A 16878-nucleotide genomic window follows, 5' to 3' on the forward strand; every position below is an offset into this window, starting at 1 on the left:
AGGACCATCCATCCTAGGAGAAGAATAGGACCTGTCAACCCAATCGAAGAGACAACCAGCACGTCTAGATCAGACACGAGATCGGAGACGACAAGTACCAGTCGAGAGGAGAGACGCCCGGGCAGAGGCTCGTTGATGTGGTCAAGACCCATACCGTCTCGCTGGCATGTATATAAAGACGAACTGATGAAGCTGGATCTCCAGAGGGTAAGCTTCATTGAAGATGCAAGGAGGATGCTGAATGGAGCGACGCTATCCGTCAGCAGATTGTACTCGATAACCGGCGTAGACTGGTTGATAGCCGCTAGCATAAATTTCAGCTCCACGACGGTCTTGAGATTTTCTGACCTAGAGGTACTGCCCTCTAACAACACAATGGGACAAGTGAATGCGAGACCATTGCAAGATGTGAGATTGAATCATGATGAAGGGAATCGAGAAGAGAGACCTGGAAGATGTCTAGTGACAAAGGCGCCGATCGGACAACATGTGAAGATGTTCAGGCAAGTAAGCTCACCTCCAGGTCATGTAAAGGAGAGAATATACCCAAAACTAGTGAATCAAGATGGTGATGTCCAAAGATACGGCGGGTTGAAAGCGATAAAGAAAGATGAGACCATCTTCGCCGCCTATTACAAAGCAGAAATGAGGAAGGCCAAGATCATGATAGTAGCGAATTCAGAGTTCGTGTATACCTCCAAGTCTCTGTTTTGGCCGGACGTTAAAATGTTGGCAGCGGTCGATCTGGACCTACTGCAATCGGTATCTCTGGCTATAGGGGTACAAAGGCAGACGGACATGAACCCAATTACGATCGTGTTTGCTGGCATCAATGACCATCTACACAGTAGATGTTTTCTGAGCAGACTCAGAGATCCTACAACGGCAGAGAATGCTGTGTGGCCAGCGATAAAAGATATCCTTGAGTCGATGGGTGAAGTGGTGGATGCGACGAAGGAGGGGTCGTTCACCAAAATGACACCGAGAGTAGTATTCGCGTTGTCTCCGGGGGTATGCACATCTCCCGGATGGACTGAAATTCGTGCATGCAATTGTGACCTTGCTTTCGGAGAGAAAATGTGATGTGATCATATCAGCCCCAAATCGCATGATAGAGATGGAGAACCTGAGGCCACTCAGGGCTGAACTACCTGCAGTGTGGTCAGATATCTCGAACGCGATGAGAGGACTCAAGGACCATTCGCTGCACATGTTAGTGTTAGACGAGGTGCTGGGGTTGGAACTGTCCAATTTCAGTAGACAACTCAAGCTTAAGCGGGGAATAGACGACGACCATCGAGTGATCATAGCGATGTCAAACGACTTATGGTTCCGAGCAATGGAAGTGACAGGTGAAAACACGAGAAGGAAAAATTCGCTAGAGACTAGAGCTCACTTGGAGGCGATGGTTTTGAGAACCAAGCCGGTAGCCAACCAGTGGCTACACCTAAATCCTCAAGTAGCGGCATTGGGTACAGATGCTTTTGAGCAAGGCCCTGTGATGATCACGAAGATCCATGCCTACTTGTTAAAGGAGGTGAGCCTGGCGGAAAATGCTGGAGAAAAGACCGCTGAATTTGTAAACAGAATGTGTCAGATTACCCTGGAAACCTTCTGGACCAGGAAGTGAAGGGACAGGAAGGCTTTGAACGGACAGACAGCATGCTGGAAGGGTTGGGAGCCATTTGGACCGCGGTCCTACTTGGCAAAAGTCTACCCGAAAGTCTCTCATTACTTGATTAAGGAATTCCTCCAAGCAGTAGTGGAAGTGTCAATAGTGGAACTAATAGCCTTGTTCGTGACTTTTGGAGCAGAGAGTTTCGTGAAAGGACCGGCGATTCTGCTCACCGAAGGAATCCAGAACCTGCGGTTAGATGGACTTCTAACACTGATTGCGATTACCCACGGAAACTTGGGAGGACTAATGAAATTGACACTTTGTCCAGATCAGATGAGAGAGAGAGTGAGGAATTTAGATATGAAGAAATCCACGGACTCGTGGAATAAGATAAGAGACCTGAGACACATTCTTATCCAATATCTCTTACAACAAAATCGCTTTGGAACGGGAATAGATGAGACTATCGAAAGAGAAGAAGATGTTAGACGACATGTTGGAGGCATGCCCCTGTTAACCAATCTGAGCTTGGCTATGAGAACCGATCCCTTAGCACTGATCAGAGGAGTCACGGAGTTTGTGACAGTGATCTATGGACCAGCAGTCACGTTTGCGTTCCCTGACGTTAAGGTGGAGGCGTATAGGAGGTCGGTGCTGCACCTGAACCTCATATCAGCAGTGGACGGTAGTGCACTGAGCTGGTGTGAGCAGCACATATTGCGGGAGCTCATGAGTGAAGATATGTTATTTGCGAAAATATTAGAGCCAGAGATGACAGTCATCAATTTTGACGATCACTTCCGTGATCGCATGGGAGAAGTAGAAAGAGGACACATCGAGGTGTTTCCGAAGCTTTGGAATCTGAGACCCTATGATAAAACGAATGGTGAGATAACCAGTGTGCCTCGTCTCACTGCAGCATATCATAAAGTGAGAGAAGAGACGAAATACTGGGGTGATTACGAGAAGCTGCCGGAGGCAATCCCTGAATTCCCTTTCATAAGAAGGATGTTGCTCGGAGCAGTCTCCGTGGTACAAACTCCTAGGTTGAGAGCATTCGAAACCAATGAAAGGAGAGTAGGGAATTTTGTAGCAACGATGGATGCATACTTTGTGGGGAGAAATGCCGCCGTGTTACAGTACACACAATTTGCCTATACGGATCAAGCGACGAGAAGGCGAATAAGCAACGCCGCGACTCCCAAGCCTGGAAGATTTGATGAGGAATGGGCGGGATTAGGCTTAGCGCCTATGAAGATGAGAGGCAGGTCCGAACTGCCTGAGGCCTCCTTGATCCTGACTAGTGTGAAACCGGAGTTGACGGTAGTAGGAACGCTGCGAACGAGAACTTTTCTAGCACCCTTCGGCTGCGAGGAAATCAAAGTGGTCCATGGAGAAGAGGAAGATAGATCGGCCGGTAAATTGATCATACTGAAGTTTCCGGAAGGAACCGACAATGATAAACAAGGACCCTCGAGCTCAAAGAAAGATATGTCAGAAGGAGATGACGGACAGGGAGGAAGCCGTCAAACCGAAGAACCCATGCAACAAGATGCAAGTCAAGCTGGTGGGGAAGACGACAGGGCATCGACAGGAGGGGTATCCAGCCTGGATTTCAATATCTTCAGTGATCTTGAGCACAACGCGGATACGTTAGAGACGACTGAGCCAGCGGATGAAGGCATTTCGACACTGGAGCCTCCGTCAGCCTTTATGGAGATGAAACGGAATTTGCCGGAGAGCAGCTCTCCTGGCAATTCAAGAAATAACGAACAAAGAATCCTCATGGAATCACCTAGAAGAAGAAGAATAGAGGGCTCAGCCAGAGTACCTTTCTTGGGAACGTTGCCCGAAGAAGAATGGGAAGTACATCACCGAGACCATGAAAGTAGGACGGGATGCAGATTGGACAGAGTGGCGTTCATGGAAGAAGTCTGGACAGTGTTTCAGAGCTATGGGACCCAGTCCATTCTGAAAACGGGTCTCAACCGACCCTTGATGCGGGAAGTCCTTGACAAGCTTGATGAGTGTGAAGGGAGATTGAGTGAGTTGTTGATTGACTCAGCCACTGATGAAAGTGAAACGAAATCTCCCATCAAGATGACACCGCAGGACGATAAAGGAAAGGTGGTATATCTGTCAAGAACCAGGAGAGGAACGATGCGATCGAAATTGGTGATTGATAAGATCAACGCGATGAAAATGAAGTTAGGCAGCAGAGTGATGCCGAGGAGAGTAGGAAAGACGAAGGTGGATTCGCAGATATCGATGAAAGCTGTCAATTCAGCGAAAAGGAAACTAGTCGAAGAGGTCATGGATTTGGGACAAGGTGATTATCAATTGCCTGGCACAGATAAAATGTTGACTGATATAGCGATGGTGCCACCCATTCTCATGGCGGGAATAAAGTCATCAGGTTATAAATCCAAAAGGAGTGACCGCGCTCTGACTGGAGCAACCTTAGAAATGGAAATACTCAGCCAATGTGGAGAGAGAACAATGAAAGACTTTAAGCCATCTCCCATGAATCACGGAAAAGGAAATGTCGCAGGACAACTAGTACCAGTAGAATACAACCGACTGACAGTATCGGAGGCCGTGTCGATAGATGAACCCGCCGGTGGATACATGGAGATGTTGGAGTACCGAAACTTGGCTAGAGGGTATGTGATAGCTCTGGAAGATAAGAGTGCCATGGAGGGTTATCTGGAGACAATGTTGCAAGGCACCACCCTCAAGCAGAAGGCGTACGGGACTTTAGCGTCGTCTGAGATACAGGCAGAAACGATGGAGCAGTTGGTGAGCCTTCCATGGAAAGCAGTGGTGTTACGGTACTTCGAGGAAGAGATGAGGACTGCGACAAGAATACACGCTCTCATGGCAGTACCTTACATAAGAACAGAGTTACAACTGAGGTTTGCCTGGTGCATGATGGGATTGACTCGCGAGGAATATGATTCAGAAGAAAGGAAGAGGTCAAAAGAAGAGAAGGTTTTCCTTATGACGAACCTGAGGGATCTGATAGTCCAAGAGGGAGCAGCAGTAGCATGTGCGAAGCGGAGAGACGCTCTCTGTTTCATTCGATTCATGATGGAGCAGATTTCAGTACCTGCACTGAACACCTGTGTTAAAATGTTGAGGGAAGGCGATGAGCGAACGAAAGCCTTATTCTTGCTAGCACTGCTGGATATGCAGCAAAGTAAACCGATGAGGGTGAACATGATAGAACCCGAGGAATTAGAACCTATAAAAAAGATAGACGAAATCAGGAGATTCTCAAACAAGGAGCTGAGACTCACTAAAGAATCTATGGGGGCATTGCCGAAATCCAGTGAATTCTGTGGACCGATCAAGAAGAAATCGTATAGCTACGTATCCGGAATCATAGGGATCGCGTACAATCCTTTCCTGAGTGAAGACAAACGCGATTGCTTCTTCGATTATGAGCAGGCGGTGTTACTAAGATTCTGGACGTCCAGAATTGTGACGATTAAAAGCGTTAACAATCCAGGCCAAATTGGGACTGGTCTTGGAAGAAGAGATGACTGCACCTTCAGTACCAAAATCCGACAAAAGAGTGGAGTTTGGGTTGGGATTCTCAGATGAATTACTGAGAACGAGCTTGATGGCAGTGTGGGAATTGATGAGGCCAACAAGGTGTCCTAGTCCCAACGGTGACTCGGTATTACGGGCGACACAAGACGTGCAGAGGGAGCTGAATGCAGACTGTAACCTGCGTGACCTTAACATCAAACACTTTTCCTTGTGATCTAAAGAAAAATTTAAAAATTATTTTACGAGAGTTAAAATATAGTGAACTTCAGATAAAAGTTTATATTTACCATCATAACGAGAATATTGAGTAAGCAGCATTCCGTGTGGTTTGAAAGCCTCGTCTTTTTTTAGTTCTTTCAAGAAGTCGAATTCCGACGATATGATTCCATTTGTAAAATTCTTCTTCAAGCTCTCTTGAGGGTCATCATCAACCTAGAAAGATGAATTTCTTTTGTAGCAGATACTGGTACGAGAGCATACACGCACCAGCAGATTTAGATAGGAGGTGCAAAGGGCGGACGCCCCCACCCCTCAGGGATTCGACCCCTGCCGACCAAAAGGTTCCCCCTTTGTACTTTTTTGAGATATCCATTTTTGGCTGACTGCCCCTCAAAATTTTCTAAAAGGCGCCTTTGGCCCCAAAATATACTATTTCTGTTGTACTAATTAATTTTTCCAATAGACAAAAACAAGGTAAATAAGCCAATAAATTCAGTTCAACATCCAGAAAGCTAGAAAAAAAACTATTTCAGAGAAAAAAATCACATTTCAGAACTTGCATACTCCAACTACATAGCAAGGCACATGTAAGATGTAGGTTGTACATAAGTAATTTACCAATTCTAATTTCCTTCGATTTGACCACATTGTGAACAAACTTACTTACGGGAAAAAACTATAGCATCCGGTTGCAATACCCTTGCTTATCGCATGGGTAAAAATAAATATTGAATGGAACGGGTATTTTTAATGTATACATTCTGAACGCAGGTCTGTTGGTTGAAGAAAGTGCAGCTTTAAAAAAAATGATTTTATGGACAAAATCTTTAGAAGAACAAGTCTATGTTCCGAACTGATAACACTGGCTAAACGCGAGCACAATCATCTCATAGGTAAACATACAGTGCACATTAATTAATCGGAAGGAAGAGTACAGATCACACAAACTCTCGCACTGTTTCATGATCTCATCGCAGTATGGCATGGAACCCCTACATTTTTACGGTGCTTTATCTGTAAATTTATCTTGGTATGTGTCCACTTTTAAGATTGTACGCCTTTTTAACGTTTGGTATAATTTTAGACTCTGATGATGAATTTGTTATTTTGAAAAAGTTTTGACGATTGACTGTTTTTCTCTTGCAAAATTTAAAAAGAAAAATGAAAAATTTCCAAAAAAAAAATTTCCGCAAAATATCTTTTAACTCAAATACTTCCACCAATCAGGCTTTAGAAATCGCATTGATGATTATAAATGAAAGCAGCACTTTCAACAAGAGTCTGTGCTACGGGAAGTAGGCCGACAAAAAATAAACAGCTGGACGATGATCCAAAAAAGCAAAAGATATCTAGTTTAAAAGAAAAACAGGTCTCGGTCGAACCACAAGCCTTGGTAGTATCAACCGAATGTGTTACCTCTACGTTAGATGCGCTGGGAGGCTGCTATATTTTTGAACTCATTATGAAGTAAGATGAAGCATCTGCGAAATCTTGTCAACCAAGTTGTTTAGGTGAAAAAAAGTCAAGTACCCGTTTGCAACACCATTTATTATCGCGCGGGTGAAGAACAGAAACATAAATACAAACATTGTATAGAACTTCCACTCGGGGTCATCGTCTTCAATGAAACTGGAGCCATCGATGAACCATGTGAGAAATGTCTGCATATCTTTGTGGTAGCTCAAAAACCCAGGAGTAGTGCTATCTGATTTAAATAGGCAGAAACACTTTTCCTTGTGATCTAAAGAAAACTTTAAAAATTATTTTACGAGAGTTAAAATATAGTGAACTTCAGATAAAAGTTTATATTTACCATCATAACGAGAATATTGAGTAAGCAGCATTCCGTGTGGTTTGAAAGCCTCGTCTTTTTTTAGTTCTTTCAAGAAGTCGAATTCCGACGATATGATTCCATTTGTAAAATTCTTCTTCAAGCTCTCTTGAGGGTCATCATCAACCTAGAAAGATGAATTTCTTTTGTAGCAGATACTGGTACGAGAGCATACACGCACCAGCAGATTTAGGTAGGAGGTGCGAAGGGCGGACGCCCCCACCCCTCAGGGATTCGACCCCTGCCGACCAAAAGGTTCCCCCTTTGTACTTTTTTGAGATATCCATTTTTGGCTGACTGCCCCTCAAAATTTTCTAAAAGGCGCCTTTGGCCCAAAAATATACTAATTCTGAGGGGCGAGCACGCACCGAAAAAACGCAATATTTCGGTCAAAATTTTCCAAAAATTGCCTTAAAACGCTTTTTTTTTGCCTATTTTTGGTCAAAATGGGGTCTTTAGAGTGATTTGGGAGAGCTCAGAAAACCAATTTGGTCGACCTAAAAAAAGTCGACAATATTTTCAATTTTTTCTTTTGAAGATCTGCCCACCCCCTCGAAAAACCCTAGATCCGCCCCTGCATACAAAATTGCACATAATCAAGTAAAAATTTAACCTACCTTAGCTTCAATTGACTCCTCAATTCTTCCTGAATAATTAACGCGAATGAAGCATTTGAGAGTTCCGGCTGTGTAGTACATGTCTATTGCCAGGTCCTTGTATCCAAAAATTGTCTCACTGGCAACATAGTAAAAAAACTTAAAATCATAGAGGTCAAAGCAACTATTGCTCAGAACAAGGCTGTGTACTAACTCCTCTCCAAATATCTGATGAGCAAACTGTGGTTTAAACGTTACGCGATCATTTTCAAAGTCTTCGATTGAGTGAACTAAATAGGAACATGATTCTAAACCAGTCAATAAAAAGTAGTAAGTTTAACTAAGAAAACGTGTTGTCGACCGCTAACCATAATGAAAAGTTATGCACTCAAGTGCTTCACTTTTGAAGGCCTCAACTTGTCCTGAAAAAGCTTGAACCATATCTATCTAAAAAGATACCGAAACTTTCTCATAAAATCAGTAGAAGGAAAGTATTATCATAGTAACGGAGGTTACAGTCAGGAGTCGCTTCATCACATTCATTACGAGGCCAAACTGTGCATTGTAAGCATATTCCGCAACAAGGACGCTCCCTTTGTTCTTTACTTTCCTTTGATCGTTCCGACAAAATTTTCACATGTTTAAAGACTTGTCTCTGGCATCCAGAAACATACAGACACAAAATTGTGTGACATTCGACCAGAATGTGAAAAATGCAATCTCTGCAGAATTCGAATTTTTAGCAGCGAGCCTTCCGGATTGATGATTATTAAGAATTAAGAACGTTATTGGAACGATTGGCCAAACGGTGAGGGCCAGAATATTCTGGTATTATAAAATTTTAAAAATTCGAAGTGATGACGTAACATTTCTGTGTGCCAGTCGGTCATGTCTGGAGGTTTGACCTTGAGAAACACGTAATTTTGGTGTGAAGTTTTAATTTTAAAAATTTCGAATGGAGCCTGTCATGCTCGGTTTTCTCGAACCAACTGAAAACGCAAAAATCAAAAATCAGAACGTCCGAATTAACAATTGCGGGAAACTACTCAAGAAAAAGGCAGGAAATTGCTATTCGCAATTTCTCGATACGAAATAATCAGAGAGTAGAGCTGTCTTATCCTGAAAACAGGAGAATAGAATACAGACTTGAGAAAGGACGACTATTCGAACGGAAAGGAGTGAACATTCAATGGAAGAGTGGACAACTCGAGTGTCCCAATGGTTCATTCAGAAACTTTGATTCTTGAGACAGAACTTACTTCTGTTGTTAAAACTAATTAGCATCAAACTTGTTCAGTTATATTATTAGTTCTCAAGCTGCTTATCTTTTAGTTATTCCTCATACTCAAGTGCATCGACATGTGAGTTCTCAATTTAAATTTCTCGAGTGTATTTTATGATAGTTATGTTGAGATAAGGCGAGTTTCAGGTTGATCCATCTGAAATGGATCAAAGTTCCACTGTCCAATAAGAAGTAACTAAGCGGATTGTTCCGACCCGGTTTTTAACGGCGTTCATGTATTTTGGGTATTTCGAGACCTAAGTATGGGGACGTTTTTATTTCTAGAGTGGGGGGGTATTTTGGTAGTGGCCTTTAAGCTGTAACGGGTTCCAGTCTCATGTCGCAAGCGAACCGAATTGGCTCCGACCGTTCTTGAGGTAGAAAAACACAAGAGATAGTGTCCCTGACTCTTGAGCCAATGGTTATAGGGCCTATTTTTCTTAAGCCTCATGTGTGACTACAGTAGACGAATGTTACACTGAGAAACGTCAGAAACGGCCATTTTGGCAAAGAAATATAAGAAAAACACAACAACATTAGTTGCGCGGATGAGAAGTACGAAAATTGTGAGAAAAAACAATAGCCGATTGCAGAAATAGCAGTGAACACTCCGAGTTGCAACCATTGTGTCGCTACAATAGTTGCAGGGCCGTTGCAGACAACGGTGAAGGGTGGAGGACAGCCTTCCGGATTAAGAGGAAGTCAAGATTAGCGAGCTTGATTCAGTGGATTCAAGAATCCGGAAGGGTTTCGGGACTGAAACTTTTAGCCTGTTATATAGACTTTTAGCTTCTTGTCATGTCCTGATTTGAATTTAATTAACATCTGGATTCATTTTGATAAGGATGAGAAGCTAGGAGTTGGGGGAAAGGGTTGATCCATCTTCGATGGAGATGATGATTTTTATCTACTGAACAAAAACAATAGTAATATAATCAATAGTAGTAGCCCTGTTTTTTGGAGTGACCTCTTGGTCTGGGGATACTCAAACCCAGCCATGAGCTCACTATTTCTGCATGTAATCTAGTTAATTTGAGTGTTTTGACCGAAGCCGGAAGCAGTAACGTTTTTGTCGACCCGATGTTAGAAAAGACCACCGAAAGTACTGGCTTGGTAGAGACGGTGAAAAGCATGCAAAGCTCTGTTTAGACGTTAGCCAGTCGTCTTAAGACTTAGTTTTGTTTTCCGTCGATATGTATCTTCCGGGCGAATTTTACATAGATGTTTTTATGGCGCTCCTGGGTGTTATTCTTTTTAACATCATGACCGGCAGAACCGTTAACGAGCACTCCGCGCCGAGCGGATGCTCACATTAACGCCCTTAATAGGCCTAAACCGCCGGGGCGGAAGGGTAGTTCGGAACGCGGAAGCCTTCCGGATTACCGTGAATAGCTTTTAAACTTAGTTAAGACCGAAAATTCACGAACCAGGAAGGGTGGGGGGATTCGCGGTCCCGTCATCTCCTGAATGGTTTGTGACCAAAAACACTTAAAGATATATATAAAACCAAACAAAAATTAGTATAGTACCCAAGAAAAACAAAAAACATAAAAAAAACATACGAAAAAACCAAAAACAGTAAAAAAGTATAAAATCAGTAGAAATCATCACTCCAGACAAGATGTGATCCGACCCCCCCGTTTGTTGTTGATAGATATATTGTTGTTACAGGCATTTATATCAGTCAAGATTGTTGTGATCAGTTTTGTAGCCCGTTTGTGAGGCTTGTACTGTAGGATTATTTGAGCATTTAAGCACGTTAATGATAAATTGCGCTCAATCCGGAAGGGTCAGCTGATTTGCGCTCAATTCGGAAGGGTCTTGGGAGAAGACTGATCGGGCAAGCAGTACAAGGAGCAACAAGAAGGGGCTCAACGACAACAACAATCGACTGTTGGGTATCGTTAGCAAGTTTTGTGTCCCTTTTGGTACAAAAATTAAGATAGTAATCTGTGGGGGGCTCGACAGTGCTGCACTGTAGTGACCCTTCACCGAACTGCGAATATCCGAGTTAAGCACCTTAATTCGGATATTAAACAAACCCGGAGGGGTATAGTATTACTATTATTATTACTTATAGAGCCTATATTAATAGTCTTTTATCGTTTTTCAGTGAAAAACAACGAAAACAGACCGGTTTTTAGGGTCAAAATAGCGATATTTTGATCCCCCCACAAGTCGCGATTTTTGAAATATCGATATTTTTTGAAACGGAAAAAAGCGCTAAGTTAGTGTGTTACATCGTAACTGCACTACCATAATAGATAGAACCGGTTAAGTTTAGTTCGGAAGTGGTTGGAACTAATTTGGAACAAAAAACCAAATTTTCGTGATTTTTGAGAAAACGAAACACTATAAATTTAGAAAACTTTTTGAAATTTTTGAGTTACGACAGTAAAAATAGTTGTTCGGACAACGTCTACTAGTGAATCTACAAGTTTTAAAACCCGCTACCCGAAAGCCTTCCGGGTTGCAGAGAAATCGAACTTAACGTGTTTGATTTGGTGGATTCATCAATCCGGAGGGGTACAGGTAGTATAGTTTTTCTCAAATTTTTTCAACTAAAGCGTTTTAGATCGGGTGTTTTGCATTGAACTAGAAGAGTATAGGCCTTTTGAGCTCGGGTCAATAATTTTTAGGACGAAAGGACCAGATTTGCGGAAAAAGTTAGGCGGAACCTATAAGAGAGAAAATTTTTGAGTTTAGAAGAAAGACGTTTTGGTTAATAACATTGGAACTACTGGGCATATCGAGTTGATCTTGGTACCAATAGATCAGAAATTAGCTGAGCTTACTGATAGAGACAAAAGTTTTTCGAAAAAATAAGCGTGAAAATTTTTTTGAGATTGTTTTTAGCAAATTCACGTTTACAAGGTAGACCCTTCACGTTTTATAAATTTCTTTTAGAAAAGCCCTTATACCCCTACTAAAAGGTGATAGCGGTTGAATAAAGTAACTTTAGGCTGTGCTAGACGAAAAGGGAAGGCTAAAGGCACAGCAAAACCTTAATCGTGCCGAAGTTAGGCGAGCGATAAGACCCTTCACCGTTAGTGTGAATTGTCAAATAAGAGGCTTAACTTCAATCCGAAAGGGTCTAGGAAAGTAGCACATACCCTTCCTAGTTAATTGAAAGAGCAAAATTGCATCGGAGAACGTATCCGGAGGGGTATAGGTTGAAAGAAGGTAAACTCCGAAAAGCTACTTTTACAAAACCGGAGGTCTCCCAATCCGGAGGGGTCAAAGGTTTTTCAAGTTAGGAGGGGTCCGAATCCGGAGGGGTCTTATAGTTGCTAATTCGGAGGGGTCCAAATCCGGAGGGGTCTTGTATTAACTAACTCAGAGGGGTCCCAATCCGGAGGGGTCTAGATTCTGCCAGTTCGGAAGGGTCCTATTTGTGCCAACCCGGAGGGGTATTATTTTATTAAAGGACTTAGGTAGACGAAAGAAAGACTAAAAAGTGAGAGGTATCAGGTTAGTAGCACACAGGCTAGGTATCAGTGACTGCACTGGTAACTTGCCTTCCAATAAGAACCAGACCAAAACAAAACAGGTCCGAACTCGGATATTCGCGACACTAAGTCTAAATTAAAAAGTGCGTGATTCATTGGTGTGGATTGTAACATAATACGTTTTTGGGAAAAGTGACTGCCCTGAGGATTTTAGTAGGCCTAGCTCGGGCAGTCCAAAGGCAGATAGGTAACATAGTACTCGGTGGGTGCAATAGACGCCCACTTGAGAAAATTACTGCCTTCAAAGTTTTGTCTGTTTGGTGCAGCACCGAGCAGGGAAAGCTTTTTCTTTAAAAGACAGGTTCGACTATTGTACTGCGACAGACTAAGAGCACATTACACGTACGTTTTTTTTCACAGAGGTATTCAAAGTCTGACATTAAATATATATTTTGTTTTTTGATTTTAAATCAACATAAACTGTGCTTGATTGGGTAGTGAGTACACTATCTTTTAAATTGACTGATAACATCATATTGTGCTAGTTTTCAAATCTTACCACCTATAATCGGTTAGTGTGAATAAATTTTATACAAACTGTACTCTGATAACATACAGGGATTCGTGGTCACTATTTAATAGAATCTTGTGAAAATTATTGTGTTGTGTCATTTTTATTGTTTATAAAACTATAAGGTCTCTAGCAATCGAGTTAAGTATAGGCATTAAAAAGTGACAAATAGAGAATGAGTCTAGACAAGTCAAGGATACCAAAACGAGGTAATAGCTCTAGGAAATTCATACCTGAAAAGCAAAGAAAAACGATGACCGATCCTTTTGTGGATTGGATCAAGCGATCCCGGTCCGACAAAGGGGAGACGGTTTCAGGCAGAATGGTTGAAACGAGAAGTCAGAAGACCCCAGAAGAGCGAAAAGAACTGTTAGAAGTGGAGGTCAATACGGACCATACCATGAACGACAACCAGGAAGTAAATGGACTGGAAGGGAGAGGCAGAAGGCTGGCGAGTGAATCTACTCCGGTAGAACAAGGCCATGATTTTGCCACTTCCACCGGGACATTGGATCGAGAAGAGATGTCGGAACTGTCCGACATCTCAACTGAAGTAGCGACAACGAGAAGATCTCTGACAGACAACACTATGATGGCAGGTGGAACTGGGAAACAAACAAAGTCATCATCGTTCTCCGAAAGAATGAAGAACACCTTCGGAAACATCTTTCCATTCACCATGGGAGGAGGCGCAGGGAACGAAGTTGAATCACAGGAGGAAGAGGATGAAGAGGAGCAAGGGGACTTTGGATCTCAGGTCAGCATGAATAGTTCGATCCAGGAGAACGAGGCATACGTCGGAAGAGAGACTGGAACCATGGACAAATTTGGTGTAGTGACAACGATAAGCAAAGAGGCAAACACACCGGGCCAGTCAAGAGACTTCGCGATTATGACAAATTCAGAGCTGCAAGCTGGGGAGAGTAGAAATAGAGAGCTGGGCAACGCATTGGCGGATCCTGAGGTAGATAATGAAAAGACGTCGAGGCAGAGAGTCAAGGCCCGGATCTCGACCAGCACGAAGCTACCTGGGACCGACAGGGTTACACCGCCACTAGTAACGCCACTCGTGGATAACGGGGCAGCACTAGAAGAAGCTTTAAACAACATAGTGGACAGTTTAGGAGAACAAAATGAACAGATGTCAATAAGGATGAGTGAACTAGAAAGAGCAGTTCACATTGAAAGAGAAAGTCTGCGGGAGGAAATAAACCGCAATAGACAAGAAGTTGGCAGGAGCGAAAAACGCTTGAAAGAAAGAACGGACGAGCATATGGCAAAGAACTTGTCGCGAATGACAAGAGAGGCGGAACAGCGAGAGTTACGCTTAAGAGACGACATGGAGAAGTTAAGAATTCAGCAAGAACACTCTCGTGGGACTCTTGACACAAAGATAAACGCAATGATGGAGAGGCGAACTCAGGCTATCATGGATAGGTTGGACGGGCTACTAAGCAACAAGAGTGGACCAAAAGAAGGAGAACCGAACTCGGGCGGTCCCAGCAGGGAACCGAGGGTGAACTTCAATGAACATCCAAAGAGGAAGACGTATGGATCCACTAGAGGCAGGGGCAGTTCATCAGGCTATGTCACAAGGGGTATTGGAGCATGGGGCCCGAACAGTAGAGCAAGTTCAACGGGGAACAGACAGACCTCTAACGAACGACCAACGCAAGGCACACATGCGACTGGGAGAAGTGATTCCGGCAACAGGGGGTATGCAAGCCCGAGGAGGAGTCATGTGGAGCGATTCGGATTGCAGGGATGCACCGCATACAGAGCCTTTGACGAGGTGTGAGGACACTCAGGCGGGACACTCAAGGGATGCTACGGCAATGGCCTCAGCATTTGAACCCCTAAACAGGTCTTTGGAGACATTCCTGACAAGGTTATCCAGAACCAATGAACGCAGTGAGAAGTCCAGAAGAGTCTTTAAGAAACCAAGATGCTACAAAGACGAATCTGATGGCTGTATTGATACCTGGATAGAGGTAATGAAGCTGCATTTCGAGGAAGAGGACTTGTCGGAGAGACAGGAATGCAGCGCGCTCACCAGCAACTTAGAAGGTACAGCCCTGAACTGTGTCATGGCCAAGAAGCAATATCAACGTGACACTGCTGAGAAGATCTTCGAAATCTTGTTAAACCGTTTTGGATCAGGGGTGCAGGGGCACCAGGCGATGATGCGCTTCGAGAAACGGAGGCAACGAGAAGATGAAACGATAGACAAGTTTCTCGATGATTTGGAAATGCTGAGAAGACGCAGCCAACCGGATGAGTCAAACCGAAGGATGAACCTGGCCGTAGCCTCAAAATTCATCGATGGTGTGAAAAATGATGAACTTCGTACGATGCTAGCAACGCATTACACACCACTATCAACTAATGCGCCAACACCGGAGGAGTTGAGGCTCAAATCAAAAGAGTATCTTTTGTTGAAACCTCCTTCGAGATCTGGATATTACAAGAACAATTATGGCAATTTTAACAACGGACCAGCAAACCAAGGAAACAACTGGTACAAACCGAGGGTTGATATGGACAAGAGACGCTCTTGTGCTAATTGCAGTTCAACGGACCATCATGTGTCAGCATGCCCAGCTTACAAACAAGGCATGAAAGCAATAGGCTTTAGCCTCGAGGACGAAGATGCGTCAGAATTGGACCATGAGGATTTCATGAGAGGAGTAATTGCGAAATTCGGCCCGAGGTTTTTCTTTTGCAACTTGGAAGGTCATTTTAAATCAGATTGTCCGCAATTCTGGGATGCAGTGGCAGACATCAAGCATCCAAGACATGAAGAAGATTTATCAGGAGTGAAAGCCAGCAAGGCTCGACTTTTGAGTGAAGCAGAGGCACGCAGAAAGGATAAACCTCAAGAGCTGGCGGCAAAGAAAATGCAAGCGGTGATAGAGGAGACACGTGAGCCGGAACCAGCAACTGCGGCTCATGACTTCAAGATCGATTATAAGGCAGCCGCGAGGGATGCTCTAAATAGAGTGCAGCAGGAACTAGTGACGAAAGAAATCGAACAAAAAGTGAAACTTGAACTGGAGAATGAAAAACTTCAGGAGCAACTGAATACCTTCGAAGCAACGGAGTTCGAGGAAACTAAAGCACCAAGCAGTTTGAGCATGAAGCTTAATGTGATCTCCGGTCAGAGGTTCGGCATGGTGCCGCAAGGAAGCAAGATACAGTCGATAATCTCAGTGGCTGGACATCAGGTGATCAGAAATCTGAGTGAACCATCCGAGTTCACTTTGATGCATTTGGACACATATGCAGATTATCTGAGGCAGGTGGAGCCACGCACCGAGTCGAGAGCTGTGCGAGCACTACTAACGACGGGTGGCCCAGGCACGAAGAAACTTCATGGACGCTACCTAGAGGTCTATGGGCCGTATCAAGTAATGCTGAACGTGGATGGAATCAGTATCTACACCAGGACTTATGTAACAACAGATGATGACCAAATGGGGCAGATCTATTTGGGAGAAGAGGAACTCAAAGTCCGCAGGATAGGCCATGACGCCATGATGGAACAAGACGCAGTACACATTGGGTATGAAGCAGATGTGACCGCACATCTGCTCGACACCAACGGAACAAAAATCGGAGTCACAGGGCTTCTGGACACAGGAGCGGTAGTGAGTGTGATGCCGATAAAGACTTGGGAAAGAATGGGCTTCACGTGGGAAGATCTAATTCCAACGAATCTCCGACTGGCCGCAGCCAATCGAGGAGCTATCTACGTAGC

General features: G+C 43.6%; 2 protein-coding genes across 2 annotated transcripts in view; both read right to left on the reverse strand.

Moving 5' to 3' along the window:
- Nucleotides 1-16878, reverse strand: part of LOC134844386 (cytoplasmic dynein 2 heavy chain 1-like) — a 495494-nt gene that overhangs the window by 274572 nt on the left and 204044 nt on the right. The window lies entirely within an intron of this gene.
- LOC134856734 (histone acetyltransferase type B catalytic subunit-like) lies at nt 6832-8276 on the reverse strand. The gene is made up of 5 exons (XM_063873006.1): nt 8188-8276; nt 8034-8109; nt 7841-7958; nt 7206-7350; nt 6832-7133 (listed from the first exon to the last, which is right to left on the reverse strand). The coding sequence occupies exons 1-5, from the start codon at nt 8258-8260 to the stop codon at nt 6853-6855; spliced, it is 693 nt and encodes a 230-aa protein (XP_063729076.1). The 5' UTR covers nt 8261-8276; the 3' UTR covers nt 6832-6852.

The sequence above is a fragment of the Symsagittifera roscoffensis genome, chromosome 1 (assembly GCF_963678635.1).
Source record: "Symsagittifera roscoffensis chromosome 1, txSymRosc1.1, whole genome shotgun sequence".
NCBI lineage: Eukaryota > Metazoa > Xenacoelomorpha > Acoela > Convolutidae > Symsagittifera > Symsagittifera roscoffensis.